This window comes from Adelges cooleyi, unplaced genomic scaffold, assembly GCF_023614345.1.
Source record: "Adelges cooleyi isolate 19-005CV unplaced genomic scaffold, UGA_ACOO_1.1 ACOO_flye_CR_arks_rails_tigmint_CR_PRNA_122, whole genome shotgun sequence".
Taxonomy (NCBI): domain Eukaryota; kingdom Metazoa; phylum Arthropoda; class Insecta; order Hemiptera; family Adelgidae; genus Adelges; species Adelges cooleyi.
The window spans coordinates 89,663-114,624 of NW_026095776.1; the positions used below are offsets into that span (position 1 = coordinate 89,663).

General features: G+C 29.8%; 1 protein-coding gene across 12 annotated transcripts in view; it reads right to left on the reverse strand.

Moving 5' to 3' along the window:
* The window catches only part of LOC126847857 (uncharacterized), a 111,275-nt gene extending 87,119 nt beyond the window's left edge, over nt 1-24,156 (reverse strand). For 2 of the 12 annotated variants that reach the window (XM_050588262.1, XM_050588259.1), the window contains exons 1-5: nt 24,013-24,146; nt 21,742-21,805; nt 21,614-21,649; nt 21,509-21,538; nt 20,714-20,767 (exon numbers count right to left, since the gene is read on the reverse strand). In XM_050588262.1, coding sequence (XP_050444219.1) covers nt 20,714-20,767; nt 21,509-21,538; nt 21,614-21,649; nt 21,742-21,799 — 178 coding nt within the window. In that variant the 5' untranslated portion in view covers nt 21,800-21,805; nt 24,013-24,146. Of the gene's footprint in view, nt 1-18,548; nt 18,642-20,123; nt 20,172-20,308; nt 20,339-20,409; nt 20,440-20,713; nt 20,768-21,508; nt 21,539-21,613; nt 21,650-21,741; nt 21,806-24,012 lie in introns of all 12 variants that reach the window. The other 10 variants (XM_050588275.1, XM_050588274.1, XM_050588269.1 and 7 more) reach the window with 10 other exon arrangements.
* Nucleotides 24,157-24,962: the final 806 nt, after the last annotated feature.

Below are 24,962 nucleotides of genomic sequence, written 5' to 3' on the forward strand. Positions count from 1 at the left end.
GCTGGATGGGTGTTTTCACAATTAACAAATTCAAAGAAACTTCTTTTGATTTCTGACATAAGAAAGGGTTTCCCGGGCGTTTAACACACCTAGTCAATAAGTCGTATACTTTTGTTGTATGTAAGCCTTTTTGGTAATTAGTACACTCGAGAATACATTTGGAGGGTTTCCTTGGTTCAACTATTACTAAGCAACGTAACAGTTTATTAAAATAGAAGAGGTAGAGATGCTAAAACTGAAAGAGTAAAGCAGAACTCTTTGTCTCGGAAAATAATAATTTCCGAGTCATCCCAACTAGTTACACTTGGCTTATTATTTTTAACTATGTACAAAATTGGAATAGATATGTCTGCTATATCTTTGCCTTCGAGATTCAATGTACGAGTAGCGCATTGTTTTATTATGTGAATATAATAGTTAAGATAATAAAAACTTAATTGATAATAATATGATTCATTAGAATAAAATAATTGTTAAGAATAATAATATAATATATATATAGAGAGAGAATTACAGGATTTGTGATAAAAAAATTAAAAAAAATTAATAATAAAATATATGTGAAATTTTAGGATTTAAATGCATAAATATACCTAGGTAATGATTAAGTTAATTATTAAAAACAGGCTATGAAGTAAAGTGAGCTTAAGTTGTTTAATCTAAACTTTCTGTTGCAGTTGCGTAATCATATGAATGATGTATACATTTTTTTTCTTCTATGCTTGTAGGTACATATTTTACTATGTTTTTCAATACTTACAACATTTTTATCTTCATCCCTTATACGTATAATAGGCATTGAATTCGTTTTTTCAAAGAGAACGTATGTTTAAATTCCACAAATATATAGACAAAAGAATTTGATACATTTTAGCGTTTGAATTTCCATTAATATTTTCGTTTTATATGACTTAGTAATGACTTTCATTATTCTCTAAACTGTTTTCAATATTTTTTCGTTATTACTATGACTAGAAACCGTCACTGTGTTTAAATCGACGAATAAGATTTTTTATTTAATTAGAGCTTGTTGAACTACTGTCTTTAAAAATCGAAAAATATTGATTTTTAATTTAAATAATTACTATGCCCATAAGTGAGTAGTGACAAACCAATTAAAAATTCAAAAGACCATTTCAAAATTTTATTTTTCCTACTCAGTTATCGACTTAAATGTATGTGTTTGCATTGGGAAAAACAAAATTTTAGTCTTATTATGTATGAGGGTCGAGTTCAAAGTTCAAAGTTTTATCTCAAAGCTATCTTATGTAGGTACCTACAAGCATAAGAAAAGTATTATTTTCAAAATATTCATATTTAAAGAGATTGATTTGATAACTGATAATTGTATCTTGTTTTCCAGCCTCACTATTTTTTTTAAAAATTGTTTTGTTTATTAGTTTTTTGTATGCATGGGGTTTTGATTTGCCCAAATTGAAACCAATTTTTCCCAATTGAATTTTTTTTTCTGCTCTTCATTACCTTTATTATATTTTTCAAAATTGTTTTTTTATACAATAATTGTTAACATATAGAACCGCTCCCATTATGTTTAGGTTTCTTTGGGAAAAAACCTTAGTGTTTAACAATTTAAGCTAGCATGGCATTCAGATAAATTCAAGTTAATGGCTTACTTAATGTGGAAACATATTTTCACTATTTTAAGAATTACAGTTTTTCTAAGTGGCTTGCCTGTTCCATATTTATCGACAATATTATTTACAGGATGACCATTTTATCGTGAACCACTCAATTTCTCAAAGGGTTCAATAAAACATTTAATTTTTTGTTTTTATATTGGGTTTATACAATGTGAAATCAATTTTTCATTATTTTTTTTTTTTTTACCCTCCTCTTTCCGTTTGTTGATAGTGACTTTGATAATTATTTTTGTAGTTATTGAAGTTACAATTATTTTTTTCTGCGCACACTTTTCAACCGCACTTCCCTTCCCATCTTAATTTTTAGACTCGTATAACTTTAAAAATTACCATTTCGACCAGTCAAAATGTTGAGTACATTACTTTTAATTTAAAAAGTTAATAAAATGTATACATTACAATTCAAGTTTTAATAATTGCAAAAGTTAAAAAAAAATGTGAAAAATTGAGATTACATTGTATAAACACATTTAGATTTATATAAGTAATAATGTTCGTGTCGTTTATTGTGAAACGCAATTTATACGAGTAACATATAGTGCCCGTGGGGCACTCGCGTATGGTGGACAATCCCCACCATTTATATATATATAGGAACTGCTGATACGTAACGCTAGTCTAAATCATGTTTCCATTTAAAAATACCAAAAAAACCTCTTATTGGCTTATAAGGATTAATAATAAAAATTTTAAAAATATTGAAAAGTGTAGTAAGTAACCTACAAATCATAAAAATTCTAAAAATATTCATATTTTCAGAGAAAATGAGTGTCTTACGTTAGTTGGATCCCCCTTTATATAAATTTATTTTAAAAATATTTAAAAGATAATTTTGTTAATAATTGATATATTAGGAATATACGTCGGAATGACAATGTGACCACTTGATTCTTGGACTCTCTTGGCTCCGTTACTAATTGGCGGCGATTTAAATATTTGTATGGGAGAGCCATAAATAAGGTAATGAAACCTTTAAAAAAACCAGTATAGAAGGGTTAGGGCATAGTGGAGACGAGGATGTCACAGGTTTACAGGAATTTTTAAATCTGAAAATGATAAAGTCAAGTTCGAAAAAACGCTTCAATATAAATTGATAGTTAGTATTTTCAAGCCAGTACAGTCCAAACCAAGCACAGTATAAACCAGCAAGTTAGAATGTATTAAATTGACGTGCTGTATTTACAAATAAGCATCAAAATGTTTGTTTGAAAGTGATTTTATTCAATTTTATCACTTTTATTTATAATAATTCCTGTAGACCTCTGACCTCTCCGTCCCCACGTTGCTTTGATTCCAATATGCCTATACTCTACTGTACTAGTCCTTTCGGATAAAATCAGTAAAATTTTTGATTTATAGAGTTGCTACTCGAAGGAATTGGTCCAGTATTAAAAAAGTTACAGTGTATAAAAACACAAAAAAAGCATACGCCAGAGTAAGACCAATACCTTCGCCGCTCTGCATCGAAGCTAAAAGATAAAATAAATAAACATTATCAAACAAAACGGAAAAACTCAAATGAAATCTTTTGACGTATTACTGATCAAATACACCTCATATTGCAGATATCGATATTACTTTTCTGTTTATTCTTTTATTTTTTTTGTTATTACAAGCAAATGGTCCGTGAAGTGACAAAATGGATGTATTAAAACAAAAATGTAAGGACTTTTATTTACAATAATTAATAATTAATAGTGAAGCAATGTCTACAGATGGAATGGATAAAGAGGAGTAGTGGTCCCGACAAAGCATCTAAGTGGCCTGTATATTAAGCCAATACAAATAATGACTGAAAGTAATCAATAGTTTATAATGGTGAGCAAAAACGTTTTATTATGCAGTAGGTTGAATTATTTAACAATTTTTATATTAGTGAGGCACGCAAAAAAATATTTAAATATAATAACAGACGTACATTATAATTTATGTATCATTTATTTAAATAAACCTGAGAAAATAGAAAATATTTATGCTCATAATATGGTTAAATCACGAACTATGCTGTTTCCTGTATCGCTATGGTCGCTGTTGTCCACATAATGTATATCAAGCCCAAAGCGTTGGAATGACTTCCTGTCTAACCTTCCATGGCGTATGACACAAGTATCGTCTTCTAAAACAATTGCAGTGTTTATGTAACTTGCTGGAATTCTTGTACTCCAGAACAATCCTATGGTTCGACATGTGTACTTAAAATCAATTCTGTGACTCCTTGTGTCTAAAAAAAAGTTTCAAAAGTTAGCCAAATTCAGCTTGCTGTACTGACAAAATAATACATATTTGGACTAACTAAAATTAAGGCTAATCTGATATCATCACTCAAGAGAAAAAGTGTATTGGGTCACAAAATGTTATTTTTACAGGAGAGAGAAAAATTAAATTATTTATTAATAAATTAATAATAACAAACTTTTTTTTTCCTAAACCTACAAATTCACACACTTTATCATCATCCAACTGCATTACCTGTTTTACCCTATAACATTCTCCGAAATTCCATGTTTCATTGTTTCTTTCTTTGATTCTTTCTTTTCTTTCTTTCTTTCTTTCTTTCTTTTCTTTTTTTCCTTCTTTCTTTCTTGTCTTTCATTCTTTCTTTCTTTTCTTTCTTTCTTTCTTTCTTTCTTTCTTTCTTTCTATCTTTCTTACTTTGTTTTTTTTTTTCTATCTTTATTTCTTTCTTTCTTTCTCTCTTTCTTTCTTTCTTTTTTTTGTTTCCTTCTTTGTTTGTGTGTTTCATTCTTACTTTTCTCTTTGTTTCTTTCTTTTCTTTTCCTTCTTGTCTTTCTTTCTTTTCTTTCTTTCTTTCTTTCTTTCTTTCTTTCTTTCTTTCTTTCTTTCTTTCTTGTCTTTCTTTGTTTTTTTCTTACTTTGTTTCTTTCTTTTTTTTCTTTCTTTCTTTCTTTCTTTCTTTCTATCTTTCTTTCTTTCTTTCTTTGTTTCTTTCTTTTTTTTTTGTTTCATTCTTTCTTACTTTCTTTCTTTCTTTCTTTCTTTCATTCTTTTTATTTTTCTTACTTTGTTTCTTTCTTTCAAAAGAGAACATCTTTCTTTATTTCTTCCTTTTCTTTCTTTGTTTGATTGTTTCTTTTTTTTCTTTCTTTGTTTCTTTTCATTCTTTTCTTTCTAGGTTTTTTTGTTTGTTTCTTTCTTTCTATCTTCCTTTCTTTGTTTCTTTCTTTGTTTCTCTGTTTTATTGTTTCTTTCTTTCTTTTCTTTCTTTTCTTTCTTTTTTTGTTTCTTTCATTGTTTGTTTGTTTCATTCTTTCTTTCTTTCTTTCTATCTTTCTTACTTTGTTTCTTTCTTTATATCGTTCTATCTTTCTTTGTTTCTTTCATTGTTTGTTTGTTTCATTCTTTCTTACTTAATTTGGTTATAACACCAAATTGTAACGTCGCTACTTGACTAGCTTACCAAACTAGTCTGAGTGCTCGTCGATAAGGTTAAAGTAGACGGCCCCTGACGGGAAACGGTTGGCTAGTCCGCTTTACGCCTAAGTAACCCTAAAGTCTCCTTTATAAATTTACTATATCGCTCGAGGAGCTTAACGGGCGATCACACTAAAATAACGGTAGTCGACACTCAGGTTATGCAGGCTACAAAGTATTTATTAATAACTAAAGAAGCAATGGCAAATCAATATACAAAATATGCAATATATATATATATATACAGTCTGACCTGAATACTGGCTGGTGATGATTGGGATCAGACCGGAGTCGAGCGGTGCGCACACAGAGATGACCGGTGATAACCGTAGGCAAATTAAGGTACACAAATAATAATCAAGAAGGCTGTATGGATGCGTAGGCGCGTGATGGTAAATCTCGACTTTTCTCCCGTGAACGTACTGGCGAAAAGTTGTAAAAGCAAAATGTAGCGCTAAAACCTCAATTTCCATGGCGCTATAATTATGTTTTGACGCGCTTAACTTTTTTGAAGCATATGCCACAGGGTGTATTTCATTATTTGAATTCCTTTGGCTTAAGATAGTCCCTAGCCCTAACTTAGAACCATCTGAAATAATAATAGTTTGACAGCTTTCATCGAAATGCGCGAGAACCGGTTTGCTTGTCAATTTATCTTTAAGTTCCTGAAAGGCTAAGTCGTGCTCGTGTTTCCACGCTATAGGCGATTTTTTGTTTTTAAAAGTTCCCTTAGTTAAGTCAGTTAATGGCTTAGCTATCTTACTATAGCTAACCACAAATCTACGAAAAAAGTTGGCGAGGCCCAAAAATGATCTTAGCTGCTTAATTGTGCGCGGGGTGGGAAACTTTCTTATAGACTCTAATCCTTCATCAGTCGGTCTGATACCCCTAGTGTCAATAATATTGCCTAAAATTTTTATTTCTTGATAGCCGAACTTACATTTGGAAGGCTTTAGTTTTAAATTATACTTTAAGAAGCGCTCAAAAGTTAATTCTAACGAAATCAAATGGTCATCAAAAGTTTTCCCGTAGGCGACGGTGTCGTCGATATAATTCACTACATGCTTATACATTAAACCTGCTAGTATTCTACACGCCGCGCCTTGATAGATTTCTACTGCATTACATATTCCCATTGGTAACACGCGAAAAGCGTAATGGCCCGTTGCTGTCGAATATGCGGTAAATGCTCGCGAGTTTTCGGCCAACGGTATCTGATAATAACCTGCGTTTGCGTCCATACATGAAAAGTATTGGTTTCCGCCTAATGTATTGTAAATATTTTGAATCAGCGGCACTGGAAAACTTTCCTTATAAATAATAGAATTAAGTTGCCTATAGTCTAAGACCATTCGATATTCTCGCGGGACTGACGCATGCTTATTACCTTGGGGCATATTTTTACCTACTAAAAATACAGGATTAGAATATGGACTATTTGATTTTTCGATAATCCCGGCTTTTAGTAATTCCTGTGTCTGTCTTTCAACTTCATCTCTTTCGACGCGGCTTAACTTAAAATTAGGGATGTTAATTATCCTATCACTTGATAATTTAAATTCAACGGGTTTGATTCTCACTTCCCCTAAATCATACTTAGATTTAGAAAAAATTGCGCTATATTTGGTTAAAAGGACATGCATTTTTTTATATTGTAAATCGGATAGCGCCGGGTTGATATCAAATTCTATGTTGGGAACACTTTCATCGCGTGGGGCCCGTTCGCGGAATTTATTACTGACCGTTAGCGCCTGCTCTGTGACGCGCGCGTCCTGAGTACAATCGCCGTGTCGAATTTCGTCTGGACCGTTACCATTTACAATATTGTTCTCACAAGTGTAGTCATGATTTTTAATTCGTTGTTTTAATATTTGCTTTCTGACGGTTAAATCATCGTAATCATTTATTATAGTTATTGTTTGAAATCCATTAATTTTATTAGCGTCGGGTTTGAACATAAGAGGTGTCCAATGACGGTGTGAGAACAATATCATAACGTAATTGCGATTTGGTTTTGAAAAGGCAATGGTACCTTCTTCATATGCCCTATCGGATTTCGATATAACAATTAAGTTATAGTTAAAAAAATCGGCTACTGCAGCGAGATCTTCTGCTTCTAACCACACGGCAGTTTTTTCAAACTGTATTTCCAATAATTCCATAATATCGTGAGAACTAACTTCTACATACTGCTCATTTAATACGCTAACGAGTGCATTGACTCCACAATAACCGTCGCGAGGGATTTGCGCTAATACACAGGCCGATGTTGCCATTTCTTGTATTCTTTCCCTGTCATCGAAATTTGAATTGTTCATCTCATTTACAACGGTGTTAACTGTATTGTCATTACCGCTAAGAAAATTTATTTGTATTTTTTCATTATTAACATTAAGTTCTATTTTAGAATCAGCGAAATTAATAGTTCCCTTAAATTTATTTAAAAAGTCCACCCCTAAAAGACTGTTACAATTCAAATTTTGGACGACCGCGCATTGTATTTTTATAAGTATACCGTTGAAATATACTTCTATGACTGTTCTACCAATCAATTGTAATTTTTCTCCATTAGCAGCATATAATTGTGTCGCGCCATAGGATTTAATTACTTGTTCTTTTGGAAGTATCTTATCACTAACAACACTGACGCTCGCTCCACTGTCCAAAACAAACTTATATAATACATTATTTAGACTGCCTATTATTACTGGGTCTTTCCCTATATAATTTACATCATTAAATATACAACTACTTATGCGCTCTATTTGGGGGGGGGGTTATCTAAAGTTGCTTAATTTACATTAAAGTCAGGTTTTTGAGAATGTTTAGTATCAAAACTCGACCTGGCTTCCGGGTTTTGACCCACTAGTTTTTTGCGTTGCCTTGCTGATCGCCCGAGTTATTATCTCTATCGTCTCTCCTGTCATTGTTCTTAAAACGCGAGTTATAGTTTTTTGAATTACGCCTATCAAAGTCATCCTCATGACTATCCGAAAAATTTCTATTTCTACCCCTATCGTCTCCATTATCGCGTCTTGTATTCCTATAATTTTCGTTATTATTATTACGATTATTATAATTTCTACCGCCGCTATTACCGCTAGATCTGTTATTGTTACCATTATTATTGTTATTGTAATTACGATTCCGGTTATTATTACCGTTATCGTCATCTCTAGACCTGTTACTGTTATCTGAATTATTATTATCGTTAAAATTGCGGTTCCTAAAATTATTACCATTATATCTGTTGTTATTGTTGTAATTCCTATTTCTGAAATTGTTATCGCTAGCCCTATTATAATTGTTATAATTGCGGTCCCTAGTATTGTTACTATTATTATTAGGATTGCCCCTAAAGTTACCAGTATTATTAGAGTTGCCTCTAAAATTACCATTATTTCTAACTGGCCTGTTATTTATGCTTGCCTTGACCCTCTCAAGCTCTTCCTTCAACTGTCTTACCTCATCACTGCTATTGCTTTCTCTGCCGACCCTGAGTTTCTCAATCTCTTTCCTTAAAATTTCAATTTCGCTTTCATTATTATTTATTGCTACCATGTCCGCTTCATATGTCCTAATATTCGCTGTTATCTTGTCGACCGTAGAGTTATCCATTGCATATATTCTCCAATACACTTCCTGAGGTAATCCTTTCATAATTATCTTACTGATATCTTTCTGGCTCATATTTTCATCCACTCGCTTACACTCTCCCAGCACTCTCAAAATATAACTCTGTAATGTCTCCTCTGGCCGTTTTTTCCTCCTATTCAGATTTTCTCTCAAAAGCGCGCGTTGTTCCTCGGAATCATAGTAATCCGCGAACACCTTTTTTAAAATTGACCAAGTTAAGCTCCCAGTTTCACTCTCTATCTTCTCAAATAAAATTTTCGCCTCTTCCCTAAGATACAGCGGGAACATAATTAATTTTTGGCTGTCATCCCATACATTTGCGGCCGAGATTCTTTCGAAATCCTTAAAATACTCGTTAACATCTTCGGTCATCCGACCGGAGAAACTTTGCGGTGTAATACTCATTTTTACTTTTGGTGCGCCGCTTATGAATCGTCCTGCCTCAGGACTTTTTTTATTACTTTCGGAAAATTTAGACGCTTCCGCTGATGTAGATGGCTTATCAGTTGCGGGCGTGTCTGTCTTATTATCAGAAGGGATTACAGTATTATCTAAGTCGTCAGACGATGTGGTACTATCAGAAGTGTCAGATATGTAACTATGGGGTTTAGCTTCCAAAACCTTATCTAGATTATCACTATCACTGTCCTCGTCCGAATTATGCGCGTCTACCAAAGGATTTTGCTTAAATGTCTCCCTTAACCTATTTTTTAAGACCCCTATTAGAGAAGATACTGGCGCTTCTTCTCCTAATTGCGCTAATATATTGATAAGATCGTTTTTCGTACAGTACCGATACAAATAACCCTTCTTATCTTGTTTCAGTAAACTAATTTTTTCAGCTAATGACCTATTATGAAATTGTGATAAAGTGTACTTTGCAGTACTAACGGCTTTTAACACAACAAACTTGTCGTATTTATGAATAGGCACACTAACAAATGGAGTTTTAATATTCCTACAAACTTGTAACGCTTCTAGAGTATTAATTTGTTTTGCCTGTTTAAAATGCTCAACTAAATCTGATGCCGATATGTCTTGGACATCAACGTTGCGATCAAAACCTAATATTCCCCACGATCGCGAATTTATACGAATCGTTTGATTATTTTCAACCCTTTTAATATAATAGTTATACAGCGTCATATGTTATATATTAATCAAAATAATAAAAATGTATACTAAAAATAAAATCGTAAATTGTATTTAAGTGTGTTACTTAATGTCCAATATGACTAATAATTGTATTAAAAATATTTACTGTATTATGTATACAATGACATGAATTTAATAACTAATTTGCTGTATAATATGTCGCCTTATAATTTTTTAATTCTCCAAAGCAATTTGTACCCTAAATTACAAACCTCTACACAACCTGAGGGTAATACGTATATATTTAGTGTAGTTGTTTGGGGATCGTGTCCGTAGTCTCAAAATATGGGCTCTCCCCTAGAGTAGAAATAAAACTAACGGAAAACGGCGCCTCCACCAAATTAAGTATTACTAGTAATACTTACTAGTTTGGTATTAAGTAGTTACTTACTTTTCTGTTTATTCTTTTATTTTTTTGTTATTACAAGCAAATGGTCCGTGAAGTGACAAAATGGATGTATTAAAACAAAAATGTAAGGACTTTTATTTACAATAATTAATAATTAATAGTGAAGCAATGTCTACAGATGGAATGGATAAAGAGGAGTAGTGGTCCCGACAAAGCATCTAAGTGGCCTGTATATTAAGCCAATACAAATAATGACTGAAAGTAATCAATAGTTTATAATGGTGAGCAAAAACGTTTTATTATGCAGTAGGTTGAATTATTTAACAATTTTTATATTAGTGAGGCACGCAAAAAAATATTTAAATATAATAACAGACGTACATTATAATTTATGTATCATTTATTTAAATAAACCTGAGAAAATAGAAAATATTTATGCTCATAATATGGTTAAATCACGAACTATGCTGTTTCCTGTATCGCTATGGTCGCTGTTGTCCACATAATGTATATCAAGCCCAAAGCGTTGGAATGACTTCCTGTCTAACCTTCCATGGCGTATGACACAAGTATCGTCTTCTAAAACAATTGCAGTGTTTATGTAACTTGCTGGAATTCTTGTACTCCAGAACAATCCTATGGTTCGACATGTGTACTTAAAATCAATTCTGTGACTCCTTGTGTCTAAAAAAAAAGTTTCAAAAGTTAGCCAAATTCAGCTTGCTGTACTGACAAAATAATACATATTTGGACTAACTAAAATTAAGGCTAATCTGATATCATCACTCAAGAGAAAAAGTGTATTGGGTCACAAAATGTTATTTTTACAGGAGAGAGAAAAATTAAATTATTTATTAATAAATTAATAATAACAAACTTTTTTTTTCCTAAACCTACAAATTCACACACTTTATCATCATCCAACTGCATTACCTGTTTTACCCTATAACATTCTCCGAAATTCCATGTTTCATTGTTTCTTTCTTTGATTCTTTCTTTTCTTTCTTTCTTTCTTTCTTTCTTTTCTTTTTTTCCTTCTTTCTTTCTTGTCTTTCATTCTTTCTTTCTTTTCTTTCTTTCTTTCTTTCTTTCTTTCTTTCTTTCTATCTTTCTTACTTTGTTTTTTTTTTTCTATCTTTATTTCTTTCTTTCTTTTTTTTGTTTCCTTCTTTGTTTGTGTGTTTCATTCTTACTTTTCTCTTTGTTTCTTTCTTTTCTTTTCCTTCTTGTCTTTCTTTCTTTTCTTTCTTTCTTTCTTTCTTTCTTTCTTTCTTTCTTTCTTTCTTTCTTTCTTTCTTGTCTTTCTTTGTTTTTTTCTTACTTTGTTTCTTTCTTTTTTTTCTTTCTTTCTTTCTTTCTTTCTTTCTATCTTTCTTTCTTTCTTTCTTTGTTTCTTTCTTTTTTTTTTGTTTCATTCTTACTTTCTTTATTTTCTTTCTTTTTTTGTTTCCTTCTTTGTTTGTTTGTTTCATTCATTTATTCTTTCTTTTCTATCTTTGTTTCTTTCTTTTCTTTTCTTTCTTTCTTTGTTTCATTGGTTCTTTTCTTTCTTTTATTTCTTTTATTTCTTTTCTTTCTTTTCTTTCTTTTCTTTCTTTCTTTCTTTCTTTGATTCTTTCTTTTCTTTCTTTTCTTTCTTTCTTTCTTTCTTTCTTTCTTTCTTTCTTTCTTTTTTTTGTTTGTTTGTTTGTTTGTTTGTTTCTTTCTTTCTTTTCTTACTTTGTTTCTTTCTTTCTATCGTTCTATCTTTCTTTCTTTCTTTCTATCTTTCTTCCTTTGTTTCTTTCTTTTCTTTCTTTCTTTCTTTCTTTCTTTCTTGTCTTTCTTTCTTGTCTTTCTTTCTTTTTTTTCTTTGTTTGTTTGTTTGTTTCTTTCTTTCTTTTCTTTCTTTACCTTATTTGTATGATTCTTTCTTTTTTTCTATCTTTTTTTTCTTTGTTTGTTTGTTTGTTTGTGTGTTTCTTTTCTTTCTTTCTTTCTTTCTTTTGAGGAATTCATATCATTTTTTAGAATGGAAATTAGACTTAATAAGAACACAGGATAATGGAAATGCCAATGTTCTATTCACGCTAAATTTTATTACAGCCTCTAGGCACCTTAAACCTATTAAAAATCTCATTTCGACCATGAAGTTATAAGTTCAACTTTTAGCGGGGAACCATTTTTATTTTGTATCAAATAACTGGTTTAAATTATCTAAATTTTAATTATATGTATTAACTAATACTACGAATTAATTATATATTTATAGTTAAGCTGACTGCAGACTGAGTACAAAATACCCTATAGAAACTAGAAAGTATTCAAATTTTTTTTTTTTAGTATTCGGCAAAGCTTTATTAACTTTTTAAATTTAAATATGTAACATATGTATTTGGTTGATTTTTTTATTAAATAATAATTTACTGAACATTTTAACTGGTCGATAACAAGTTTTAAATAATTAAAATGGGTACACAAGACTTAATAGGGTTTCTCTAATATCGCATTACTCTGAATTTTAAAGACACGATTTTAACTACCGTTGATTAAAAACTTGTGAAAAGACCTTCAAGAATGTTCAATATGCGATTTAAAAGTCTTTGTGAAGAGGGTCGATTTTTTTTAGATACAATGGGAAGTATATGATTACAATATATTTTTATTTTTAATTACGGTACAATTTTAACTTTCCTATAGTGTACTTACAGTAAGCGAACACCGACAAATTTAATATTATCCTATAGTTGCGCCGAGCTGCATACATCGGACGCCAGATTGTTAAGTCGGTGAGCTATAGCCTATGAACATGGGGCCCTGGTACGATTTTGGTAGAATAGTCGTCGCATTCAAAACAAAGAAATTATTTTATGGGGTGTGGCGTTTTTAAATAAATGCCGCTCGTTTTATGTTTAAAATGTGTTAATACTAGTATGGACATCAGATTAAATTTTAGTATTAACACGTGCCTTTGTTCTAATTTTCAGGTTTCTATCAATATGGTAAGTGCCTTATAATTTGTCCTTATAAAAATGTAAACTTTGAAAACGTATGTTGAACGAAAATGTAAACTTTCTCCCTCTTTGATAAGGCTCAATAGTCAATTTGTACTGTGTCCTAAGATACTTAAGTTAAATGTGTGTTTCAAATTTCAAAAGCCAATCTCAGGAGAAGGAAGATATATGAGGGTGAGAAAACCCAAATGAATTGGTTCATGTAGGAATTCATACACTGGTATTTTTGGAATTTACCTTGGCGCACTGTCAAGTTGACATTCCAACCATTCTCATGCGTTTAAACCGTCGCTTAAAAACTTTTATTTTACCAATAATGGAAAGTATATGATTACAATATATTTTTATTTTAAATTACGGTATGTTTTAACTTTCCTTCAGTAGGTGAAAACCAACAAATTTAAAATTATCCTATCATTGAGCCGAGCTGCGTACATCTGACGCCGGATGAACATGGGACCCTGGTACGATTTTGTTAGAATATTCATCGCACTCGAAACAAAGAAATTATTTTATAGGGTGTGGCGTCCGACAACCGTGCTCATAGCGGTGGGATCGCGATAAAAGTTACGCCGCACGGTTTACACATTTCTTATACCATCGCGTCGTAGCTCTATTATGCTGACAAACAGGAAGCGGGCCATACTTCTAATATACACCTTTAATACTAGTTTATTCTATTTGTTTAGTCCGTTGACGTTCTAATTTAATAAAAAAATATTATTGAGATCTGGAGCTGGATGGGTGTTTTCACAATTAACAAATTCAAAGAAACTTCTTTTGATTTCTGACATAAGAAAGGGTTTCCCGGGCGTTTAACACACCTAGTCAATAAGTCGTATACTTTTGTTGTATGTAAGCCTTTTTGGTAATAAGTACACTCGAGAATACATTTGGAGGGTTTCCTTGGTTCAACTATTACTAAGCAACGTAACAGTTTATTAAAATAGAAGAGGTAGAGATGCTAAAACTGAAAGAGTAAAGCAGAACTATTTGTCTCGGAAAATAATAATTTCCGAGTCATCCCAACTAGTTACACTTGGCTTTGATGAATTCCTACTAAATGTAAACGACTTGGCTTATTATTTTTAACTATGTACAAAATTGGAATAGATATGTCTGCTATATCTTTGCCTTCGAGATTCAATGTACGAGTAGCGCATTGTTTTATTATGTAAATATAATAGTTAAGATAATAAAAACTTAATTGATAATAATATGATTCATTAGAATAAAATAATTGTTAAGAATAATAATATAATATATATATAGAGAGAGAATTACAGGATTTGTGATAAAAAAATTAAAAAAAATTAATAATAAAATATATGTGAAATATTAGGATTTAAATGCATAAATATACCTAGGTAATGATTAAGTTAATTATTAAAAACAGGCTATGAAGTAAAGTGAGCTTAAGTTGTTTAATCTAAACTTTCTGTTGATGTTGCGTAATCATATGTATTCAGTTTAAATATATAAAGTATTGAATTGAAAAATTAATGATAAGGTTTATGTACCAATATTATGTCTGCTATATCTTTACCTTTGAGATTCAATGTACGAGTAGCGCTTGTTTTATTATCTAAATATAATAGTTAAGATAATAAAGACTTAATTGATAATAATATGGTGATTAATTAGAATATAATAATTGTAAGTTATTGTTATGAATAATAATATAATATATATATAGAGAGAGAATTACAGAATTTGTGATAAAAAAAAAAAAAAAAATTGATAATAAAATATATGAAATGTTAGGATTTAAATGCATAAATATACCTAGGTACATATTAAGTTAATTATTAAAAACAGGCTATGAAGTAAAGTAAACTTAAGTTGTTTAATTTTATATTGTAAAAACAAGATTATGTTGAAACAATTCAAATATAATAAATAAAATAAAAAGTTGTTTATTCTAAATTTTCTGTTGAAGTTGCGTAAGCATATATGTATTTAGTTCAAATATATAAAGTATTGAGTTGCTGATAAGGTTTATGTACCAATATTATGTTTTCGTTTGTCGGTTTCATTTGAATAAAAAATATTTTCATATTTCTCAAAGAACCAACCTATGCTCGAAACGTTGATTGGCGTTACCATTTCTTGTAAATAACTTGTATAGCTTTATAGGTGAAATTTTTGTCGTACAGTTCTTCCAGTCTCATTTCTTGTGCCGTCTGTCTCCATGTCTATCAATAGTAATTCATAAAAAAAATTATTCCTATAAATACAACTAACTCAATAAGTATTTGTATAGAGAGTGATCCATGTGATGTAAGACACTCATTTTTCTTAAAATATGAATGATTTATACATTTTTTTTGTTTTTTCATATTGTGTTTATACAATGTGAAATTAATTTTTCATAATTTTTATTGTTTTTACCCTTCTCTTACCGTTTTTTGATAGCAACTATGATAACTATTTTTGAAGTTATTGAAGTTACAATTATTTTTATCCGCGCACACTTTTCAACTGCACTTCCCTTCCCATCTTAATTTTTATTCATCGTATAACTTTAAAAATTACCATTTCGACCAGTCAAATTGTTGAGTACATTATTTTTAATTTAAAAAGTTAATAAAATGTATACATTACAATTCAAGTTTTAAAAATTGCAAAAGTTAAAAAAAAATGTGAAAAATTGAGATTACATTGTATAAACACATTTAGATTTATATAAGTAATAATGTTCGTGACGTTTATTGTGAAACGCAATTTATACGAGTAACATATAGTGCCTGTGGGGCACTCGCGTATGGTGGACCATCCCCACCATTTATATATATATAGGAACTGCTGATACGTAACGCTAGTCTTCAAGCAAGAAGCACCAGAAACTGGCTTTTTTAGTAGGTCGTTTCTGACCTGACAGATATCTAGACTGACACTACACTTAATCCGTACTTAGCTTGCGAAATAGTTTTTCGAAACTTGATATGAATTCTGATTTATTAGATAAAGGTACTATGAATTATAACGACGTTAATTTAAAACGCAGTGCCGGAATAACCGTACTAGCATACAGTACTCGGAATCTGTGACCCATACGCCCGAGGCGGCGGAGGTCTGGACACTAACCTCTAGACGTTTCATTCTTTTTTAAAAAATTGCTTCCAAACCCGTAAAGTAAATAGCACCGGACACTCGCTTTTTTAATAGGTAGATGGTTTCTGACCTGACAAATAGCTAAAAGACGGCTAGACACTAATCTACCACTCAGAATCTGTGACCTATCCGGCCACCTACCAGCTACTATCTGTGAGCTACCCGGTCGCCTACCAGCTAATATTTATAAAGCAAGCATAAGTGTATTTCTTTTATTTATTAAAAAAAATTATTAACCTTGTCAACGAAGAGCTACTACTCCAAGACCGTCACTGGACCAGAACAAGGCATGTGGTGTTAGCAACGTTGGCTACACTATCTAACCCACCGGTTCTACCCATGTCATTTCATGGTCGTAACCCAGCTAGTCCTTATGTGACGGTCTACACGAGAGGTGTTGATATGTGTACTGTGATGAATAAAGTGTGTTATTTATATTATTGATTCATAAAAAGTGTTGACTTTCTTCTTGGAGAATTCATATAGTAGACTCATGTGTGTTTAAAACAATGGAAATAATATTATATGTAATAAATAAACATTTAACAAACAAAACGGAAAAACTCAAATGAAACGTTTTAACGTATAACTGATCAATACACTCAAATGTACCTCATTCCACAGACATCGATATTACTTTTCTCACTTCTTTTAATTTTTTGTTATTACAAGCAAATGGTCCGAGAAGTGACAAAATGGATATACTAAAATAAAAATGTAAGGACTTAAAATTACTAAGATTAAATAATTGTGAAGCAATGTCGGCCGATGGGGTGGACGGAGAGGAGTAGTGGTCCCGACAAAGGCCCTAAATAGCCTGTATATTAAGCCAATACAAATTATGACTGAAATAAATCAAATAGTTTATAATAGCGAGTAAAATCGTTTTATTTTGCAGAAGGTTAAATTATTTAACAATTTTGATATTAGTGAGGCACGCAAAAAAAAATTTAAATATAATAACAGACGTACATTATAATTTATGTATCATTTATTTAAATAAACCTGAGAAAATAGAAAATATTTATGCTCATAATATCGTTAAATCACGAACTATGCTGTTTCCTGTATCGCTATGGTCGCTGTTGTCCACATAATGTATATCAAGCCCAAAGCGTTGGAATGACTTCCTGTCTAACCTTCCATGGCGTATGACACAAGTATCGTCTTCTAAAACAATTGCAGTGTTTATGTAACTTGCTGGAATTCTTGTACTCCAGAACAATCCTATGGTTCGACATGTGTACTTAAAATCAATTCTGTGACTCCTTGGGTCTAAAAAAAAAGTTTCAAAAGTTAGCCAAATTCAGCTTGCTGTACTGACAAAATAATACATATTTGGACTAACTAAAATTAAGGCTAATCTGATATCATCACTCAAGAGAAAAAGTGTATTGGGTCACAAAATGTTATTTTTACAGGAGAGAGAAAAATTAAATTATTTATTAATAAATTAATAATAACAAACTTTTTTTTTCTAAACCTACAAATTCACACACTTCATCATCATCCAACTGCATTACCTGTTTTACCCTATAACATTCTCCAAAATTAAACAAGATTGTCACCGTTTTACTCCGGCTAATCCTTAGTCCTTTGTCTTCAAGCGCTTCTCTCCATTTTTCAAGTCTCTCAGCCAATTGTTTCGGACTTTCCCACAACGTCCTCCGTAAACATCATACACAAAGGCACCTCCCGCTGTATATCTTTTGACTAAAATATTCCATTTCTCCACACACACACTCTTCACTCTTGTATCATGCATTTCCTCTATTATTTTCACTTACATCCTTGGCACTCGTTTGTTCTTAAACGTCCACTTCTAAACCTCTAATTAATAAGTAACTTACTAATTATTTAAAATAAATAAACTTAGATGGACTCATCTAAGAGTTCAAACGTCATGTAGGACAGTAAATAGAGCGTGCGATTTAAATCTAGGTGAATCAAACACCCGGAAAATAGAAATTTTTTACTAAATACACTTTTGCTCTAAGGTACGGATAATTAACCTAATAAAAAACTGTAACGGTGGAATAAGTATTAAATAACTTTTTGAACTAATTTGTAGTTTCATTAACTAGAAATTTAGTTGGACGATTTATTTATGTAGTTATTTTAACTTTAAAGTGTTAACTGTAATGTTTGTTGGTCCGACTATGCAATTTTCCGTGACACAACTAGTTTTTTTATTAGTTTATTACTTACTGCTCATAATATTGATTATTAACAATGCTAAAACTGGGTCTAACATTTTTCTTCGTGCATCTCCAAGATCTTGTATAGATTTATCACTACGAGCTGATAAATTCAATAAATGTGTTAAACAAAGTATAAATAATTCTGTAACTTTAGTAAACACGGTGAAATTTCAAAATTACAAACTACATTATTTGAAAAACACAAGTTAAACAATTACACAAATCGTTAAAATATGTTTTTATTGGAATTATACGTTTACATGGTGTCTATTTAAAAAATGGTTATTCGAAAAATCTTTTATTTTTCAACCATATAGTATTTTATTCGACTAGTATGTTATTATAATAAAACAACAAGCTAGCTAGTTACGGTGACCAAAATGAAGAAAAAGTAGAAACTTTAATGAGTAGCAGTTTAATTAATACTTTGTGCGATATTTTATTATAGTAAGAAGATACACGGCAACTACAATTACTTGCATGATTTTTCACTGACAATTAAAGTGTCAATAGAAATAAATATCACACACAAATTTCGACTAGTGAATACAAGCCATTAAACTAGCTGATATTAGTTTTTATTCTTTTTCTTTAGGGATTTTGAAGACCTATGACGGTCATACGTTTTAACTTCAAAAATCGTTTAACTGAACTGAACGTATAAAAATGATTTGTTTATTAAATTTGTGTAAATAGGGTAACGGGATTTGATGTTAAAACGTGTAACGTTCTAAGTTTAAAAGTTCAATGAAAGTACAATTTTTTGTGTTCGGTTGGAGGTAAAGGTTTTTGAACGTAAAAATATATAGCTGTTTAAATGAACGTAAGGTTGTCGAACAAATATTTGTATAATGTTATGTTTAGTTTATTATAAGCTTGTAAAATGAACGTTTTCATTCTAACAGTTTATTCTCATTACGTTACGGAAACCTGGATTGACTTAAAATAAATTTCGAATGACCATCTAGATTTTAAGCGCTATTTACAACTGTCGGATAATGCGTAATTACCTTGAGCAGCTACATCATCTTCAGTAAGGTCTGTAATAGAAACATCAATTAATATGACATATTATTATGTCATAGGTCATTCCAAAATCTGCGTGGAAAAATCGTGTTACGATTTCGCGTCATCATCATAAAGATAGAGGTATAGTGATATTAATTGTACCTCATAATAAAACAATCGTTATGGTTATACGGACCCGTAATGCTAAAATATTTCCGCGATTCAATGTATTTCCGTTAAGCGGAAAAAATAACTAGATATTTTTTTATAAATATTTTCTGTGGCTATATACGGTTAAAACTCATAAATATATAATATATATATATTGGTAAAGTAGTTTTGGATTAAACCCCTTCCATAAACAATCGATTCAATTTAGAACACTTGAAATAATTTTCAAGTAGCTGTTTTGAGTAAACGAAATGAACAGAATGATATCAAATGATCATTAACACTAAGCTGAAAATATTTAGTTTATAACTATGATTTCAAACTGAATGTTTTTTAGTACAATTAAAATTTAACTATAAGTTTTGTAAAGTGTTTGTAAAAATATGTTAAATTTTATAATTACCTGAGTCTTCGAGTAATTTTAGTTGCAGACCAAACTCCAACATACGCTCTAAAATTAAAAACAAAATGCATTTTTATATATGTCTATTTTTATGGCAAAATTAATATGCATATGATTTTTCTCATAATTTAAAAACTCATGTAAAAGCCGTGTGTAATATATTACTAATATGAAAAATGAATTACGTTTAGCACGGTCGTTATCAAAATTTTTTTCTGAAATTAAAACGAATCGTTTTATTCTTGTGAATAACCAACAACTATATTGAAATATTTTCAATTATTACCAGGTATTGCAAACATAAAAGTCAATTGATCTGAAATTAAAATTGATAAAAAATGTATTTTTAAATGATATTAGACTTAATTTCACGTTCAATTATAAATTTAAAGGAGGAAGTCAAGGTAGAATTACATGTTTAATAATAATAATGAAGTTACATTTACAAATAAATATTGAGTGATTTAAATTTAATATTTATATCACTCGTAAAGTTGCATCGATAAATTGTTTTTGCAATTATTGTATAATTTCCAAAAAATGTCTTCTACTAGCATACTTAATCGATTTTGTTGTGTAATAATAGTTACCCATTGAGAAATCAATAATACAAGCAAAATGTTTTATTATATTCCAAAGGGTCCCTGAAATAAATAAATTAATTAAATTAAAAAAATCAAATTTCGAAATTTTAATTCGACATAATATGTATAAAAATGTTCTGAACAGAAGTACATTTTGAGTTTAACGTGGCCCATTTAACCACAGAATAGATTAAAGCAGAAGAGTCACTTAACAATGTAAACAAAAAATGACGGCCATGTTCCAAATATGCTATAATCATAATAAATTATATCTATATACAACTAAAAATATAATGTATAGTTATATATAATTTATTTGGTGATAGCATATTTGGAAGATGGCCGACTCGTTTTTGTGTGATAAGTATCTTTAACTGTCAATTTGTCAATTTTGATCAGTGTCCAATGTCCATCCTTTGAGTGTTCAACCATGTTGGAATTTTATGACACAATTATTCTATAATATCTATTCTAGATTATCAATAATATTGTACAAACTGAATTATTATAATGTAACCATATATTTCGAGTGGGAGACTCTTTTGAGAAATATTCTCAATACATGTTACATTATTTAAGCTTACTATCCTCATCAAACCTCGACTTCACCACTGTTGAGAATTCCTAGAGTTCTTCGGAAAACCCCCATTTTTATAAATACAATACACACAAAGGCCAATAAATGAAAACATTTTTATATGATTATAGTTCATAAATATAAATTACCTTACAGTCAGGCAAATAGCAAGTACAAAAAAAACCATTCAATTCATATTATTAATCATTTTAAGTATGTCTTACCTTTTCCAATATGTATTTCGATGAGTATGTCTGTAATAAATTATATATAAAAACTGTAAGTCGTAAAACTTAAAATAATATTTTGTAAACAAAAAATGTACTGACTTGTAGTATGAAGCATCTTTCTTTTTTCTGCTATATCTGTAAAAAAGTTGAATATTGAATATTGTTTAATTTTTTTTAAATCTAAACTAAATACCTTAAGTAGATACTTGTAAAAACGAATTACATACCCGCATTTGTCAAAACGTTTAAAAAAACACAGTACATTAACACATAGATTACTTTCATTTTTGTCTGCAAATAATAATACAAATTAAAATATGTTATATTAGACGAAGGTATACTTACAATAAAATATAAATATAGATAAATTTATAATATGCAATGAGTAAAGTATTATGAAATGTATGTGACACACACTAATATTAAATCAAATTTAAATTACAAAAAAACTTACAATATAAAACATTAAGTAAAATGTTAACTGATAAAATTATTAGGGACTTAGTTGATAGGGTCCATGCTTTTCTTTTTAGTCAAAAAGTAAATATGTTTAACATTATTTAAAATTGAAGTTAATTTTCGGTTGTTTTCAAAGTAACTGAAATCTTAGATAAAATGTGCTACAATTGACTGGTAAATTGTTCTTGTAGTAATTTTTTTTTTTTTTAGTTCACTTTTTACTATTTTTAGAAAAGCACGTTTCTAAAAAAGTTTTTAAATTTATAATATTGTACTAAAAATGACTGGCCGATAACAAGTTTTGGATAACTATTTTTTAAGTACTTAAATAATAATAATATGAGTAGTATCTAACAATTTCTGGTGCTATGATTCAGCTAGTGGAAAACACTTGTTTTAAAAATACATGGTTTTTTTGTGTTCAGTATGTAAACATAATATTAGAGTTTCTACGTATGGAGGAGGAGCTCAAATAGTATCATAGGTATAAGTATACTATGGTATACAGCTAAACAAGTGCTTAAAGTCCTACACTAAACTACTAAAAAAACAATTCACATAGATTCTAAGTACAATAAAATATCATAACTTTATACATCACTTGTATTAGGCCAGCAACATATAGTAATAAATAATATTATAATATGTAGATGTCCATTTACAATATACGTGGTATAGATGGAAACATTTAACATAAACAAAGCAGCAAGAAGCTACGAACAATTTTTTTTTTGTTTTTGTAAATAATGACTACGATAAAAATTGGCATTAAAGCGTTTAGATCGTTTATACTTAAAATAAAATCTAGATATTTATTGCAGATTTCCCTATGTAAATTCTTTAACTTTAAGCAGGATTATTTTTTTTTCATTGTGTTTACTTATTTACATTAGTCAGGTGTGAAGTTTAAACTTCTGCTGCTATAGCCATGCAGATAAAAAATCATGGTGTCTTACATCGATTCAAAGAATACTTAACCACGAGATACGATTACAGAAAATATTTAATAACAATTATTGACAAAGTATGTTTACTAGCTTTAAAATTTACTGTCGTTTCGCGCGTTTCAGAATATGGTTGAATTAAATAGAGTTGTTTTCGATGGAAACTACACAGATGTAGAGGCCTCTTAATTATGTCAAGGCGGATTTTGTTTGCTTACATTAAACACGTTATATGTATTCATTCTGGTAGCCTAAGAATATAGTATCGTTAACCATTTTCTATAAAATCAAATAAATGTAATAACACTTAAAAATTAGAAATGTTTACACTATGACAATTCATTAGAATTATTCACTAGCTTATTATATAAAATAGTTATATTTTTTGATAACAACTTTTAAAATATACAATTCATTAACTTTTAACTAGCTTTTCATTAACTCGCTAACACATACGTACAGACCACAGTGGTCTGAAATCTAAAAACCGCGATTAAATAACAATTTTTCAAGTTAGATCTAGGGAACTGAAATTTTTACTGTACAATAACAACAAAATCTGCTACTTAAAAATACATTTTGTTTTTCTGTGACCTGTAACCTCTCCGTCCCTACTGCTCTGATCCTATTATGCCTCGACTTCACTGTACTGACTTACTAGGATAAAATCACTTTCAAATAAACGCCTGCAGTACCTACTATAGTACTATGCTATGCGTAGTTATAACCAGAATTTTATTAAAATATATCTGAATAATCATCTAGATAACAAATTATTTAAATAAAAGTTCTTCGTTTAAAAATGTATTCAAATAATTTTTAAAAATATTATTTAAATAGTCTAAGTGATTTTTTACACCTAAAGTAGTGTCACTGGTCGCCCCCTTCACTCAAGTCGTCCAGCTTTGTAAAAAAAAAAAACAAGCCATTTTACTTATTGTACATATTAATAAAGATTAAGAAAATTAAAAAAAAAAAGTGATTTCTAAAGTAATTATATTAAAAAGTGTTATTTCGTATACATTTAATACATTCTATACTTAGGAAATATATAAAACCAGTAAATATAAGAAAACAATTTCGTATATTACTTACCAAATAAGTGCAATGATAGTTATACTGGCTGCTGTAATGGTTTTTTTACGACTGATCGAATAGCTTATATATTGCCGACCGAAACAATAAAAATCTAGTTTTATTTTGCAGAATTGTTTATGCAAATTTGTTAACACAAGCAAAATTTGTCATTTTTCGTTATGAATAACATATTTACAATATTCTGAAGCATAATACCAAGTAGAGTATAATATTATATTTACTTAATATTATAGTAGTATGAGTAATAGTAAAGGCGGAATCTCAGCGGAGGGCTATGTACACAATTTTTAACTTACAAAACAATTCGTGCAAACGATAACCGAGATAATTTTCAAATTATTGTTGAAAATATTATTATTTTTAATTATTTAATTGAGTCGGCAATTTGTTTTAGTTTATAAGTTTCTCTACACATCCACATATGTACACAACCTACACATTTTCGCAAATCATAGCTCTCTATTTTTGTAATTTTAGGTAAAAATCTGTCATGGCTTTTTGTGAGTTATGCTAATTTTAGCAAGTTTAATTTTAGACAAGTTGCTTATGAAAGATACAATTAACTTAATATTAATAGGGCTAAACATTTAAACGCTATAACTTTTTGTAATATAGTCGAAATATCTTTAAACTTTTGTAGAATTTTTTTTTTTATCATTTGCACATGTTTCGTAAATTCCAGCAAAATATCATAAACCACTTTCCTATGAGGAGCGAAAGTACTCAATTTTGGACCTAGATTTCGGGCTTTGGATCTGAAACTTGTTTTTAAAATTATACCGCAAGTTGATAGCATATTATGTTAATGATTAAACATATAAGGGTTCTGCATGTGTTTTTATGAACTAACGTTATTAATATAATTATGTTATGTGATAATACAAGGTTATCAACTTATCGTTAACCACTCAATATCTCACTGGGTTAAATAAGATTTTTTTTTTTAA